The following is a 12,437-nucleotide window of genomic DNA, read 5'->3' on the forward strand; positions in this document are numbered from 1 at the left end:
TGCTGTTGCCCAAAGTGACAGTTTGAACTAGCTTCTGTTAGGTAGAGGCCACATCTGTAAGACAGCATTGTGAATGCTGTGAATGTTCTGCTGTCACTTCCTATCCTGTATATTTGTCAGCCTCCAGCTGTGTAATTTAGAAGCTTCTAGCAGCACTGACTTCTAAAATATCGAGATACCTATAGACATCTATTTTATTTTTTTATTTAAGGCTTAAGATAAGTATGTGGTGTGTTTCAGCTATTTAAATGTTATATTTATTAATTGTTGATGAAAACACCGGCTCCCTATTTTTACTATAGGTTTTCAGATGCTTAGATTACTGTATTTTGTAATTTTATTTACAGTGTTCTTCTGGGTAACATTTAAATGTAACATTTAAAATGCACTTCGATTTGGTGTTCTAATGCTTTTAAAATATATGATCTAGCTCTGACTTTTGCAGTACCATTCCCCACAGAAGTTTTAAAATGTTTGAATCTGAAAAGCCACCCTCATACTTCGTGAGATGTAAAACCTTTCTCTGCAAAGCGCCAGTGTTATTTTACACAGGAACCCCTTGAATCTCTTAACAGCAGCAACAAAAATGTGTTGATGAAGCAAATTTGTTTTTAAAAAAAAAAAGGCAAGATTTTCTCTGACTAGCTTACATTCCATGGTGGCAGTGTGACAAGAGGAGGTCTAATAAAGCAAGATACACCCTGCACCGGTGTCATTTGTTGAGCAGCATGTGATATGATACGAATAAAATATGATATGAATAAACATCCGTGAGCAGTGGAGACACGGAGCTGGTTGAGTTTTGACTGTGGGTTTATGACGGGGCTCCCCTGTGCGCAAAGCCTCCGGGGTGGGGGGGGGGTGGGGACTGAGTGAGGGGGGTACATAGGGATTAAAAAAAAGCCCTGAGAGGGCACGGGGCTGCCATGGAGGACCCCAGCCCTCCCTGAGAAGGGCGGAGAGGGGGGCGGGCAGAAGGAGCTGCGTTCACCCGTGGCCGCCCTGCAGCCCTGAGGGACGGGGGGGGCAAGGGCGTTAAGATGGCGGCCGCGCTGAGGAGAGCGACGGCCGGCTCAGGGCGCATGCGCGGCCCGGGCCGCCCGCCCGTTGCTATGGCAACCGTGTGAGGCCGCGGCCTAGCCGGGAGCCTGAAGCCTGGGCCCGGGCCTCGCTCCGGGGGCGCCGTCGCCGGGCTGGGGGCTGCGGGGGGCGGCGTAGGTGGGCCCACGGGGTGGGGGGAGGCGGCCGGAGGAGGTCTGGAAGGGAGGGAGGCGTGGTCCGAAGGCTTGGGGCTGAGGGAGGCAGCGCGGCCTGGTCAGGCCCCTGGTGGCAGTCATGCGGGGACCCCACCCTCTGAGGGGAGGCTGAGCTGTGGTGGGGCCCTCGGGACCTGCTCCGTGCCCGGGTGGGTCACGCTCGGTGGCACTCGCTGCTTGCAAATTGAGGGGAAAGTTGTAAGCCGCGCTGCTGGTGTTTAGGATGAGCAGAGATCTCTCATTGTCGGTCCCAGCTTAGCCCAAAAATGGGGGGATTTGGGTCTTTTTTTGAAACCTGGGGAGGAAGGCTGCATGGGCCTGAGCTGCAACCAGCCAGTGTTCCTTTTAGTCATAAAAACTAGAAGTTGCATGGTTTGATTGCTCGGTTTGCTTGGGTTTTCCTCCAACTTGCTCTTCTCTAAAAACATTTCTTTTAAACAGATACGTTTACAAGCGTTTTAAAGCATTGCTTTTTGAATGCTAGAGCGAAAAAGACCTGAAGGCTTTTCTGTTTGAAAGCCGTTTATGGAAAAAAAGGGCCCTTAAAGCGAGGCCGTGAGGCTGAGGAGCACAGTGGCTGAGAGGAGGAGGAGGAGGTGGCAGGGAGACGGCAAAGGTCGGGGTGGAAAAACTACAAGGCAGCTGTTAGAAGAGGATGTTTTGAATGTGATGTTGATCTCTGCTCTCTGTTGCTCTTCATTTTCCTCCCGCGATGCTTTTAGTAAACCATGGAGTCAGACATCAAAGCACAGGAGCATTTTAAAAGCCAGTTTAAGGCTCTTCAGGAACAACAGCAAAGAAAGCTGCAGAATCTAATGGAGAGGAAAAAGGACAAGCAGAGCAGTCAGAAGGCTAACAATGGCAATGCAAAGGAGACTTTCGGCATCCCGAATGATCTAAACCTGTTTGAAACAGAACAACCTGTAACTGAAGATGACAGCAAAAGGTAAAGGTGTAGCAGCACTGTTCCCTCAGGAGGTCACAGAACTGTGTTTTGCGTATGATCTTATGAAACTCACAATAAGAGAGCACTTCGTCCTCACGTGTTAGGCGTTCAGTAGCCTGAGAAGAGACTCACTGTCTCTGGTACGTTTAGCCTCAGAGCACTGTTAGGTGCTCTTTGTTATCAGAGTTTCACGAACGAAGAGCTGAAGGAAGGACGGAGGGATTGAGGCGACGTGCTAAGGGCAGCTGGGTGCCGTCTGCCCACCTCCAGTCACTCCACGATCACTAGCGTCCTTTGAGCTGCTGGTTAGCTCCTGCCTCACCTTGTAAACAGGTTTCCTACACCGATAATTTCCAAAGACCAGTATGTGCAAAGCGTCATGCAGCTAATGGGTACAAGCCAAAGGCCTGCAGCCCAGAACGTTGTTCCCCACGTACCTGTGCAGTGTGACATGATTTAGTAAGTCAAAAGACAGCCACAGGAGATGAAATATAGGAGAGTCTCATAGGTGGGGTTGCCTCACAGGTAAGATACTTGACAGGGATGTACGAGTTAGGGTTGTAAATCTTCCTGGTGGCAAGGGTTTGGGCCTTACCTCACCCACTGGTGAGTATCTGGATTGTCTGGACACTGGGCATTCTGCTGTGGATCTTCCTGAATCTTGCTTTTGGAGCTGAGTGCAGAAATCAATTTACTGGCCCAGATTTGGAACCCCAGCTCAGATCATTCATCCTCCTTCTAGGATGTAGTCAGTGTCTCCTTCCGACCTAATTAATTTATTTTCACAGACTGGAACAGGTCTGGAACTGGACACATCCCAGAGATGTCTGCAGTTACCGCAGCGTTGGCTGTTCTGAGATTTGCTCCCTGTTAGTGGCGAAGGCAGCCTAAGAAATTCCTGCTTCTGCTCACTACTTGCGACTGTGCTGACACAGCTGTTTTCAGGGCTGTGCTGGAAATTGAATTCACTTTCTGGGGCAAGGGTAGTTTTATCTCAGGTCATTTCAGTGATCCAGATTACAGCTTTCGCCCCACAAGCTGTTTTATTGGCGTCACGGTAGGGTGATGTGCTGCGGTACACGCACTGAGGTGTATACCTTTGAGACAGTTTTCCCTCCCAGAATCCAGAGTGGGAAGGGCACCTCTACCAAGGTTTATCAGGCCACTAAGCAAGGTTTATTGGGCCCTAAATGCTGGTCTTCCTTCTGTGTTACTCTGGGCAGCTCCCTGATCAGCTTGTTCTGAAGATCGCGTCCTTGAATGCCTGAGTACAGAAGCTGCAGCAGAGCTCCTGTGATGAGCCTGGGAGCGAGCCGCCGAAACTTTCAGGTGCTTCTGGGAACGTGGTGTTTGTACAAAACAGGGAGCTGAGCGTCCAGAAATAACCTGGTGCTCTCCTCCTTGCGCCATCCGTTCCCTCCTTCACACACAGGTCCCTCTCTGTGGCTGGCTGATTGGCCAAGTGTAAGCTTCTGGTCTGACCTCTGCCAGCTGTCCTCGTCCCTTCAGCATTTTCTCTGATAGTACGTACGGATCAGCGAGCAGACTTGAATCAGTTTTTTCTTTTTAAATGCAGAGGGAGACTCATTCCCACGTGTTGGGTGTGGATTTCTTTGGGCATAAGGTGGGGCTGAGGAGCTCCTGTAACATCCTGGTGCAGCGAGGTGCAGAGTACAAGAGTCCCAGCAACTCTGGGGCTGCTTCTCTGCCACCTGCAGTTCAGAAACTGAGGTCTGAGTAATTCAGGAGCTGTTGCTTACCTCTGCTTTCAGCAGCACTGACTGTTCAAAGCCCCGTTTTGACGTAGCAGGTGTAGCACACTGCAGGTTTATTTGCGTTGCCCTTTGTTCAGGTACATCTACATTTGGCAGAAGAGTGGTTACGAGTGTATCACATCCAGTCAGGATTTGCTTCTGGAGGGGATTCACCAGGATGCACGGATGCTGCTTTGCAGGATTGCCAAGATAAGACGTTAGGAACTCGTTTCAGAGAACCAGGGCTCCCTCCGTGTGGTCTGCAGCGGCAGCGACTTCAGCGTGGCAGTGCTGTTTACAGCAGCGCCCTGAAAGCATTCTCTGCCCAGAAGTCTCCCTTCCTCTGGGCCTTGGGAGCTCATTTTTCCATCTTTCTGTTCCTGCATCCAAATTTTGTTCAGGCAAGCGCTTAGCTGACATTTCAGTCTGTCTTTTCGGTTTTGTTTGTGTGCGTGCGTGTGACTTTATCCTCCCTGGTCTGTTTGGTGCATTTCAGATTAAGTGATTTTCCCCATCACGTGGAGAATCCCTAACAGAGCGGGGAAAAACACTGAATTTCGGGCACAGCCCTCGCTCACAAGCTTCCCCAGCTCTCTTCCCTTGAACTGCAGTAAACCAGGTTGGCTTTCTGTGGCCTGTTGCTTTTGTCTGACTTTCCATTGCTGAACCACTTGGGTAGAACCTCCTTTGTAACGCGTAGAAGTCTCTCAGAGGAGACTCCAGCTCTTTGCAGTTGGGATTTCCACCCATTTGTCACCATTTGGAAGCCAGCTCTGAGGCAGACATCGCTGACCAGGTGTGCCGGGAGCTTAGAACCGTTTTTTCATGTTAGTTCCGTAAAGGTTGAAAATGTTTCTGTGTATCCCTCATTAAATCTGCACGGTTTTGTTGTTCGCTTCTGTGAGTGGTACATGTGGGAATAACTTAGTTTTGTCTTTTCTCTGCTTAGATTGCTGCTTTCTTTCTTCTCCTTTGTAAACAGCTGCCTTTGATCTCCCTTTGATTTGCAGCTTTGGAACAGACGTCCACTGCTTAATTACGGGTTGTGAATCATCTTATAAATTGACTCTGCTGTTTATGACAGTGCTTTAAGGGGTCGTTTATTCTGACATGCACACATGCAGCGTGCGTTTAACAGCTAAAGCCCAGCTTGAGCCAAAGGCTTGCTAAAACTAGAAGAGAAAATATGCAGGTGGCTATTGAGAAAGCCGACGTCCGGCTGTGGTTATAGAATCACAGAATCGTTAAGGCTGGAAAAGCCCTCCAAGCTCATCTGGTCCAACATCCCCCTGTCACCAATGTCACCACTAAACCATGTCCCCAAGCACCACGTCCAACCTCTCCTTGAACACCCCCAGGGACGGTGACGCCACCACCTCCCTGGGCAACCCGTCCCAACGCCTGACTGCTCTTTCTGAGCAGAAATGTCTCCTCATTTCCAACCTGAACCTCCCCTGGTGCAACTTGAGGCCATTCCCTCTAGTCCTAAATGCTTTTATCCCTCTCGTTACGCTTATATCCACAGCCGTACACTGGAACAACTGGCCTACATCCAACCCTCTACGATCACTCAGGCTGCCTGCTTCCTGCTTCGGCTGCAGTCTGGAGCAGTCACTGTGTAGGCTAAAGGTGTGGGACTCTGATTTAATCACCACAGTGTAGCTACCCAGGTCACACTGCAGGTAATGGGAACCTCAGGCTCAGTTCAGCCGCCTGCCATAGGTGCCTGGTGGTGTTTGGGGTGCCCGAGGGTACATCAGGAGCATCCCCGTGGGACTCAGACGAGGACCCTGCATCGTTTCTGCTGGCCTCACACGGGGGGCTCTGATAAATGTGGGGCGCCTCAGGTAGATGCCTGTGTGCCCACAGTTTGATTGAGTCCCCGCGGCCCTGATTTCTAGATTTTACATTTGGAGGAACCACCGTGTAAGGACAGCAAAGAGATTAAAGTTGTTCATCCTCTGTGTGCCTGAGAGAGATGAAACCCATAAATGTTACTAAATGTACCAAAGAATTGGAGGAGCGAGGCCGTTTCCTCCCATGCAGAGGGCTTTTTGATAGTCTTTGTTCTTAAATGAATTCCAAAAAGTGACATTAACAATACAAACTGATGCTAGTCCGTCCTGGTGGGATACCAAAAAAAATCGGATGAGGACACAGGCAATTGGCCTCTGGTGAATTGCTCTGAAGCGTTCATTTTTAAAGAAGGAACCTCAGTAGCAGCTTTTGTAATTTATGCTCTGTTGGATTCTGGTGGCTTTGGTAAGCAGAGGAAGTAAAGGCTGAATGTCACAGATGCTGAATGGCAAGCCTTCCTGCTTTCCTCTGATGAACCAGATAAGTAAGAATGAGTGAGATGAGACTGTTCTGTAACCTTAAGAGCCCTAAAAAGATGCCTACTCTGTGATGTTGTGCCCCAGAAAACGTGGGGAAATGCAGAATTTTTGAAGAAGACGTAAATGAACTGAATAGATCAGATATCAGATGATCAGCTTCTGTTCTGACCTGAGGTTCAGGGTGTTCTGCTTAATTCAGTAAACTCATTCCTGGTGAGCTCAGCTCATCCAGCACACAGTCTTTTCATTTTATCTCTGGAAGCATTGTTTTGAAGCACATCATGGCGACGTTTGTTGTCGTTACGACTTATTTTCCCCCAGGTTGCTTGAAGTTGAGAACGAGCAACTTCAGGATCAGCTTCGAGAGGTCCGGGATGAGAACTGCAGGCTGTACAAACTGGTGAAAGAGAAAGAGTTTGAAATAAAGCAACTCCAGAAAAAAATGCAGGAGGACAGATTGGCTTTGTCAGGTAACGGCGGGAGCTTTGCATTCACACCGTGTTAGTTCCAGGGTTTGCTTGATGCTGATGACAATAGAGGCAGGATAACGGAGTCATTGTGAGCCAAATAATCCTCCTGGCCGGGAAACAGTAATGTGACATCTCTTCACCTGCTTTAGGCTTAAAAAGGAGTATTTCATTCACATTGTGCTTGCCTCCATTTACTCTTCTCTAAAAAGCTTCTGCTAGGATGAACCAAAATCAGCTCTTTTAACTGAGAAACAACTGGCCTCTGAGATTTGGTGTTGAGCTGGGCAGTAATATGCCGTAGCACCGAAGCCTCTTGTCTCTGGATTTTGGAAATTGACACCTGAGAATATACTTACATAGTCAACACTTTGTTGCTGCCTAAACTTGCAAGGGTCTAAGCTGGCCCTGTTTGGCGTTTGCAGTTACCTAAACGTTGACATTTCCCCCCTCGGGAGAGTCTCATGGCTTTGTTGGCCGTGAGGAGTTCCTTGCTGTGGTTTGACGTGATAGCACACACATGTGGCTTGGCATGTGTGCTTAAGGTCTGCGTCTTACTCTCCTTCAGTTTCATGAGCTGCAAAATACGAATGCTGCTGCTCCCCATCATAGAAAGAGCTGTTGGGAGGACCAAAAGATGTCTGAGGTTTCCGGGTCAGAACTGAGGCACAGAATATTGTTTTTGAAAGTGATACTTCCCTTTAAAGAAGTGTAGTGCTGTGGGGATACACATTAGTCCCTGCTCCTCACAGATCTACTGCAAACTTGCATCGATGAGCACAAAAAATGATGACTCTAGAAGCCTTTATATTAATGTCAAGGAGCAGTGTTAGAGGTTTTCTCTGCTACATAGTGTTAAATTCCTTATTCAGGCTTCTTTTGTTTAACTGCCTGAACAGGACACATGCAGCACGCTGGCTGAACGAAAAGTCCAGCTTTGAAAGCGGTTTGGGTGTCCTTTGAAGGCTGAACTGTGCAGTTGGAACCTCTTCCACTGGGTGCCACTGTTGTTCAGGACAGCAGCGATGACCAGGCCGGTAGAGAAGGGGAAAACCAGCAATAAGCGAAACCAAATAATGCGTACGCCTCCACTCGTAATAATTACCTGTGGCTTGTGTTTAGGAGAGGTGATAGGCTATTACCGGGTCAAAACCAGGAGCCAGAAATGCTGCTGCAGCTTCTTGGCTGGCTGAGATGCCAGCTGGTGGCATTTTGCGCCATGCCTTACCTATCTACTTTGGGGCAAGAGACCCGGACACATTTCAGGGAAAGAAAGAGCTTTAATTAAACACGTGCAATGCATTCAGGGGCCATCACGTGGAAGGAAGAGCCTGGGTTTTGGTTAGTTTCGTGTGTCCTGTGATCCTTAGTGGCCGTAATTTGTTAGGAAAACTAAGGAAAAAGTAGCTTCTAGATGAAAGAGGGAGCACATCAGATAAGGAAGATCAGTGGGAACTCTTAAAATAATGAGCATTATATATGCCAAACATAACTGGTTATTGCAGGCCGGTATTCATTGCTGAGCTAGAGGTTTTCTTGCATGCCGGATGCAATTATATCGACGTTGCACTTGGGCAAGAACTTTTCTTCACGTGTGTGATGTTAACAAAAGCCAGGTGACACAGAAGGCAGTCCTGGGGATTACTTTCTCTGTGACACTGCTCAGCCCCTCTCTGAGGAGGAGGAGAGCGAAGCGTGTGTTTAGAAGAGCACAGTAATACAGTAAGGCTGCGTGCGTTATCGCGAGGGACTTATAAATAGGCACAATGAAATTTCCTGGCTGTTATCCAGGAGTCAGCTGTAGTAGTGCTCCTGACCTTTAAGGACAGATGTCTAGAAAAAGTTTGCACCTCTGTTTCGGCGACTCCTCCAGGAGTAAACAACCAGCGCAAAACAAAATGTTGTCTTTTTCTGTAACATGCCACAAATGCCACAATATGCCACGAGCAGAAAACCACTCTCCCCTTTCTGTGTGTGTTGCTAGAACCACTGGTGTGGCCTCTTCACGTGTGGCTGTTCCTACAGCGTGAAACGTGGCTTTGCTAGCCGCGGTGTGACGCTGGCTCAAAGGGCCAGGCAGTCCAGCTGGATCACTGATGCCCCTTTTCCCTCGCTTCGTCATTTATGTGCCTGGCACGGCGCTGGGAGAGATGGCTCAGACAATAAAAGTACACTGTGCGCTGGACAGAGAACAAAAGCATTGTCTATTCTGAATCTTGCCTGTAAGATATGTCCTTTGCTTTTATGTGTGCTTTTCAGGGACATCTGGTTTAGCGGGGGACGTTGCCGCTGCTAAAATCGTTGAACTGGCCAAAAAGAATCGTGAGATAACTGCCGAGACTGAGAGCGAAAAAGCCAAAGTGAAGCAACTGAATAACAAAGTCAAAGAGCTGGAGAGAGAAGTGAGGCATTTTTCTTGTTCTCTTTTTTTCAAAGAAACAAAGAAATCCAGCTTTTGGGACAGAGGAGCTGTAGCAGCTGTGGGTTTGATTCATGTTGCCATTTGGAATTTGCTCTTGCATTCATGCTTGCTTTGAGTTCTTGTCATTTCTGTCCACGCTGGGAGGGAGGGATGTGTGCCCTCAGCCGTTCCCACCTTTGCAGAAAGGAGGAGCTAGGAGAGGCTATCAGTAAGCTGAGACAAAATAATGAGCCAAAGATGTATGAAATGCCAGTTAGCAACATTCGCTTGTATTTGAAACACAAATAGTTTAAGTGCTTTCTGAACTGAGGCGATAACGAACTATGTCACTTAAGATGGAAAGTCTTCACTCAGCCAGCTGTATTCTTCTGGTTTACTACAATGTTTCTATATAGGCTGACCTTTCACAGGACTAATTTCCCTCAGGTGACTGCTGAAATGAAAATTAGATGCCCCGATGTCAGTGTTTACTATGCTCATTGGCAACTGCTGATCTTCCTTGTGCAGTATTGGTTAATTTTTTCGATCATTTTTAGTGCGTTTTTCTTCACTTTGCCTCCTCAGAAGGCATCATTTAAATGCATCGATAATGCTTATCGCTCTGTCTGACAAATGCATTTTGACTCCATCTTTCACAGTCGCTTATTTTCATGAGTCATTCAGCTATCTGAATTGGATCCCAGTTACTTGAAAGATCAAGAAGTGGTAGATGCCAGATTTGAGAACTGCATAAATCCAAAGAGTTCAGAAGGGCCTTGTCACACAGCTGGCAGGCTGGCTAAGAAATACCTGGTGTAGCTGAGGACCTGTGAAGTTACATAAGTAGGGGAGCAAGATGCAAATAATTTTAAGAAAAAATACCTTGCTTATAATCCTCTATTACAGAAGTGTAAAGACCATTATTCAACCAGAAATGTAAAATATTGTCAGGTATTGACCTAAAAGAAAGGAATTGCAGACGCTTCAGGAAAGAAAGTCAAAGTAAACAGAAATTCTCAAGAAACTGTGCTGGTCAGGGCAGAGATAGGCACCTCAGGTACGAACTAATCTGTTCCTTGGACACCAGCACCATCAAAATCAAAGACAAAAGAAGTCAACCTGTCTCATCTGCGATAGAGATGAACCACGGTTGGGCCCCAGTGAAGCCATGCCCTGGTCTGTGTTTTCATCAAATCACAGAATCATCAGGGCTGGAAAAGCCCTCTGAGGTCATCAGGTCCAACATCCCCCTCCCACCAATGTCACCACTAAACCATGTCCCCAGGCACCGCGTCCAACCTTTCCTTGAACACCCTCAGGGGCGGTGACGCCACCACCTCCCTGGGCAACCCGTCCCAACGCCTGACTGCTCTTTCTGAGCAGAAATGTCTCCTCGTTTCCAGCCTGAACCTCCCCTGGTGCAGCTTGAGGCCATTTTCTCACAGACTCCTTTGGGATGGCTCTTCTCCAAACCATTGATCATTGGCTGAGTTTTTGGAATGGGTTTGTTCAGAAGAGCTGTATGAAGATGTGAAGGAAGGGTAGGACTAAAGCAGTGCTCAAGAGTGGGAGATACCTATCAAAAACGTTGAGTGAGGTGTAAGGAGAGCTATCACATATAGGAAGCTGCAGATACTCACATCTCTTCAGTAACTTTTACGCTAAGCTGATGAGACCCACTCATCTTTTTCCATTGATTATAGAACAAGACAACTAAAGCACAATTCAGTTACCCGCACAAAGCATAAAAGTACCATTTGAGGTGCCACTTGACCTCCCAGACACCCGTACAGGGCTGTAGGACATGACAGCACTGGCACTCTGGGTGCAGCAGCTGAGGGCCTGCTAATGTCACATCCCTTGGGCACCTCCAACAGGACCAGACACCCGTGTGGGGCAAAAAAGAGCTCGCGGTCAGTGCATCTGCTTGACCTAATGTAAGGGTCTAGTGTAGAGTGACCTGAAGAGTAGACTTCCCTGATTGTATTGATGAGACTCCATTAATTATGAATAGAGACGCCCACGCTGAGAAGAGGAAAAGTGTTAATTTGAGAGTTGGATCTCATTCCATATGCCTGCTTCTAGATGGCTTAAACTCAGGGAAATGAATCATATTGATGGTACCTTGCAAACACGTCGCAGGATGTACTTTGACCAGGGGAAAACAGTGTTATTTCACGTAGTTGTTAGCTCTTTGCTTGCATGAAAGCTGCAAAATATGGAAATCATAAGCGTTTTAACATGGATATGTTCCCACAAACAAAATGCAGGGTGTGGTCATTGAGCAATCGCTTAGCAAAGAGCAGAACATGAACAAAGACTGCAAATGGGTGTTGGCAGAAAACATCATTGAAATGTGACCCAGCAGCTGCCACCACTCGCTGAAATTCCTGACTCTCGGTCCATTGCCTAAACAAATTTATGAACTGGGTAGAAGTGGTGGTTGGTCTATGCAAGGATTTATTGCAAAGAAAGGTAAGATGGCCCTGAGTTGCACTCTCTGGTTCTCCAGATACGACTTTAATGAAGAAGCTATTCCTTAGAGCCTTCTTTTATTCAGGCAAATAACCAAGATTTTCTGCCCACCTCAAAGAATGAAGTCCCATCCCTTTAAAGCAACACTTCCTGGCCTTTCCAGCTCCAAACTCACTGCGCTTCGGTCCAGCAAGAAGTCTTTGCAACCTCAACAGAGGACATGATCCCGAGGAGTAGGGGCAATGTGTCTGCCTTCCTATTCTGTGGCGAGCAATAGCAGACATACTCTTTACCTGTTGAGAAATGCTACTTCAGAGATGTCCCAGCTGAAGAAAAAGAGACTTAACATCATTACTAAATCTCAGCTGCAGGGCGTTAGGTAGTCATTTCTCCTTTTAGGTTCCTCTGGTGAAAAGAGCTGTGTGCTTTTTATTAAATATCCTGTGATATTCTTGAAAAGTGAGTAAACTGGCATCCAGAGAGAACATCCTGATCTGTACTTCATTGAATCTGCGTTTATATGTATACGTTCTTATTTTATGAACCTGTGATGAGAAAATCCCCCAGAAATACCCATAACTGATCCCATCTCAGCAAGTCAGAGACATTTTCCCTGAAGTTATTTTGCAGTGAAATAACCCAGGCTTCTTTGGGAAACATTTCAGGAAAAGGCTTTTCTACTATTTTTTTATAAAAAACAAGGGGAAATGAAGTCTTTTTTTTTTTTTCTTAGACCAGATAAACATCCAGGATCATTAAAATTACCATCGTATTTTTTTCTAATTAGTCTTCCATGAAGGTG

General features: G+C 47.1%; 1 protein-coding gene across 7 annotated transcripts in view; it reads left to right on the plus strand.

Moving 5' to 3' along the window:
• Window positions 1-1,098: 1,098 nt before the first annotated feature.
• Window positions 1,099-12,437, plus strand: part of CCDC13 (coiled-coil domain containing 13) — a 34,442-nt gene continuing 23,103 nt past the window's right edge. For 2 of the 7 annotated variants that reach the window (XR_005817629.1, XM_040549705.1), the window contains exons 1-3: window positions 1,425-2,202; window positions 6,614-6,762; window positions 9,019-9,161. Coding sequence is in view for 6 of the 7 variants with exons in the window: in XM_040549705.1 (XP_040405639.1) it covers window positions 1,985-2,202; window positions 6,614-6,762; window positions 9,019-9,161 (510 nt within the window). In the remaining variant the exon portion in view is untranslated. The other 5 variants (XM_040549706.1, XM_040549702.1, XM_040549703.1 and 2 more) reach the window with 5 other exon arrangements.

Source organism: Cygnus olor, chromosome 2, assembly GCF_009769625.2.
Source record: "Cygnus olor isolate bCygOlo1 chromosome 2, bCygOlo1.pri.v2, whole genome shotgun sequence".
NCBI classification, from domain to species: domain Eukaryota; kingdom Metazoa; phylum Chordata; class Aves; order Anseriformes; family Anatidae; genus Cygnus; species Cygnus olor.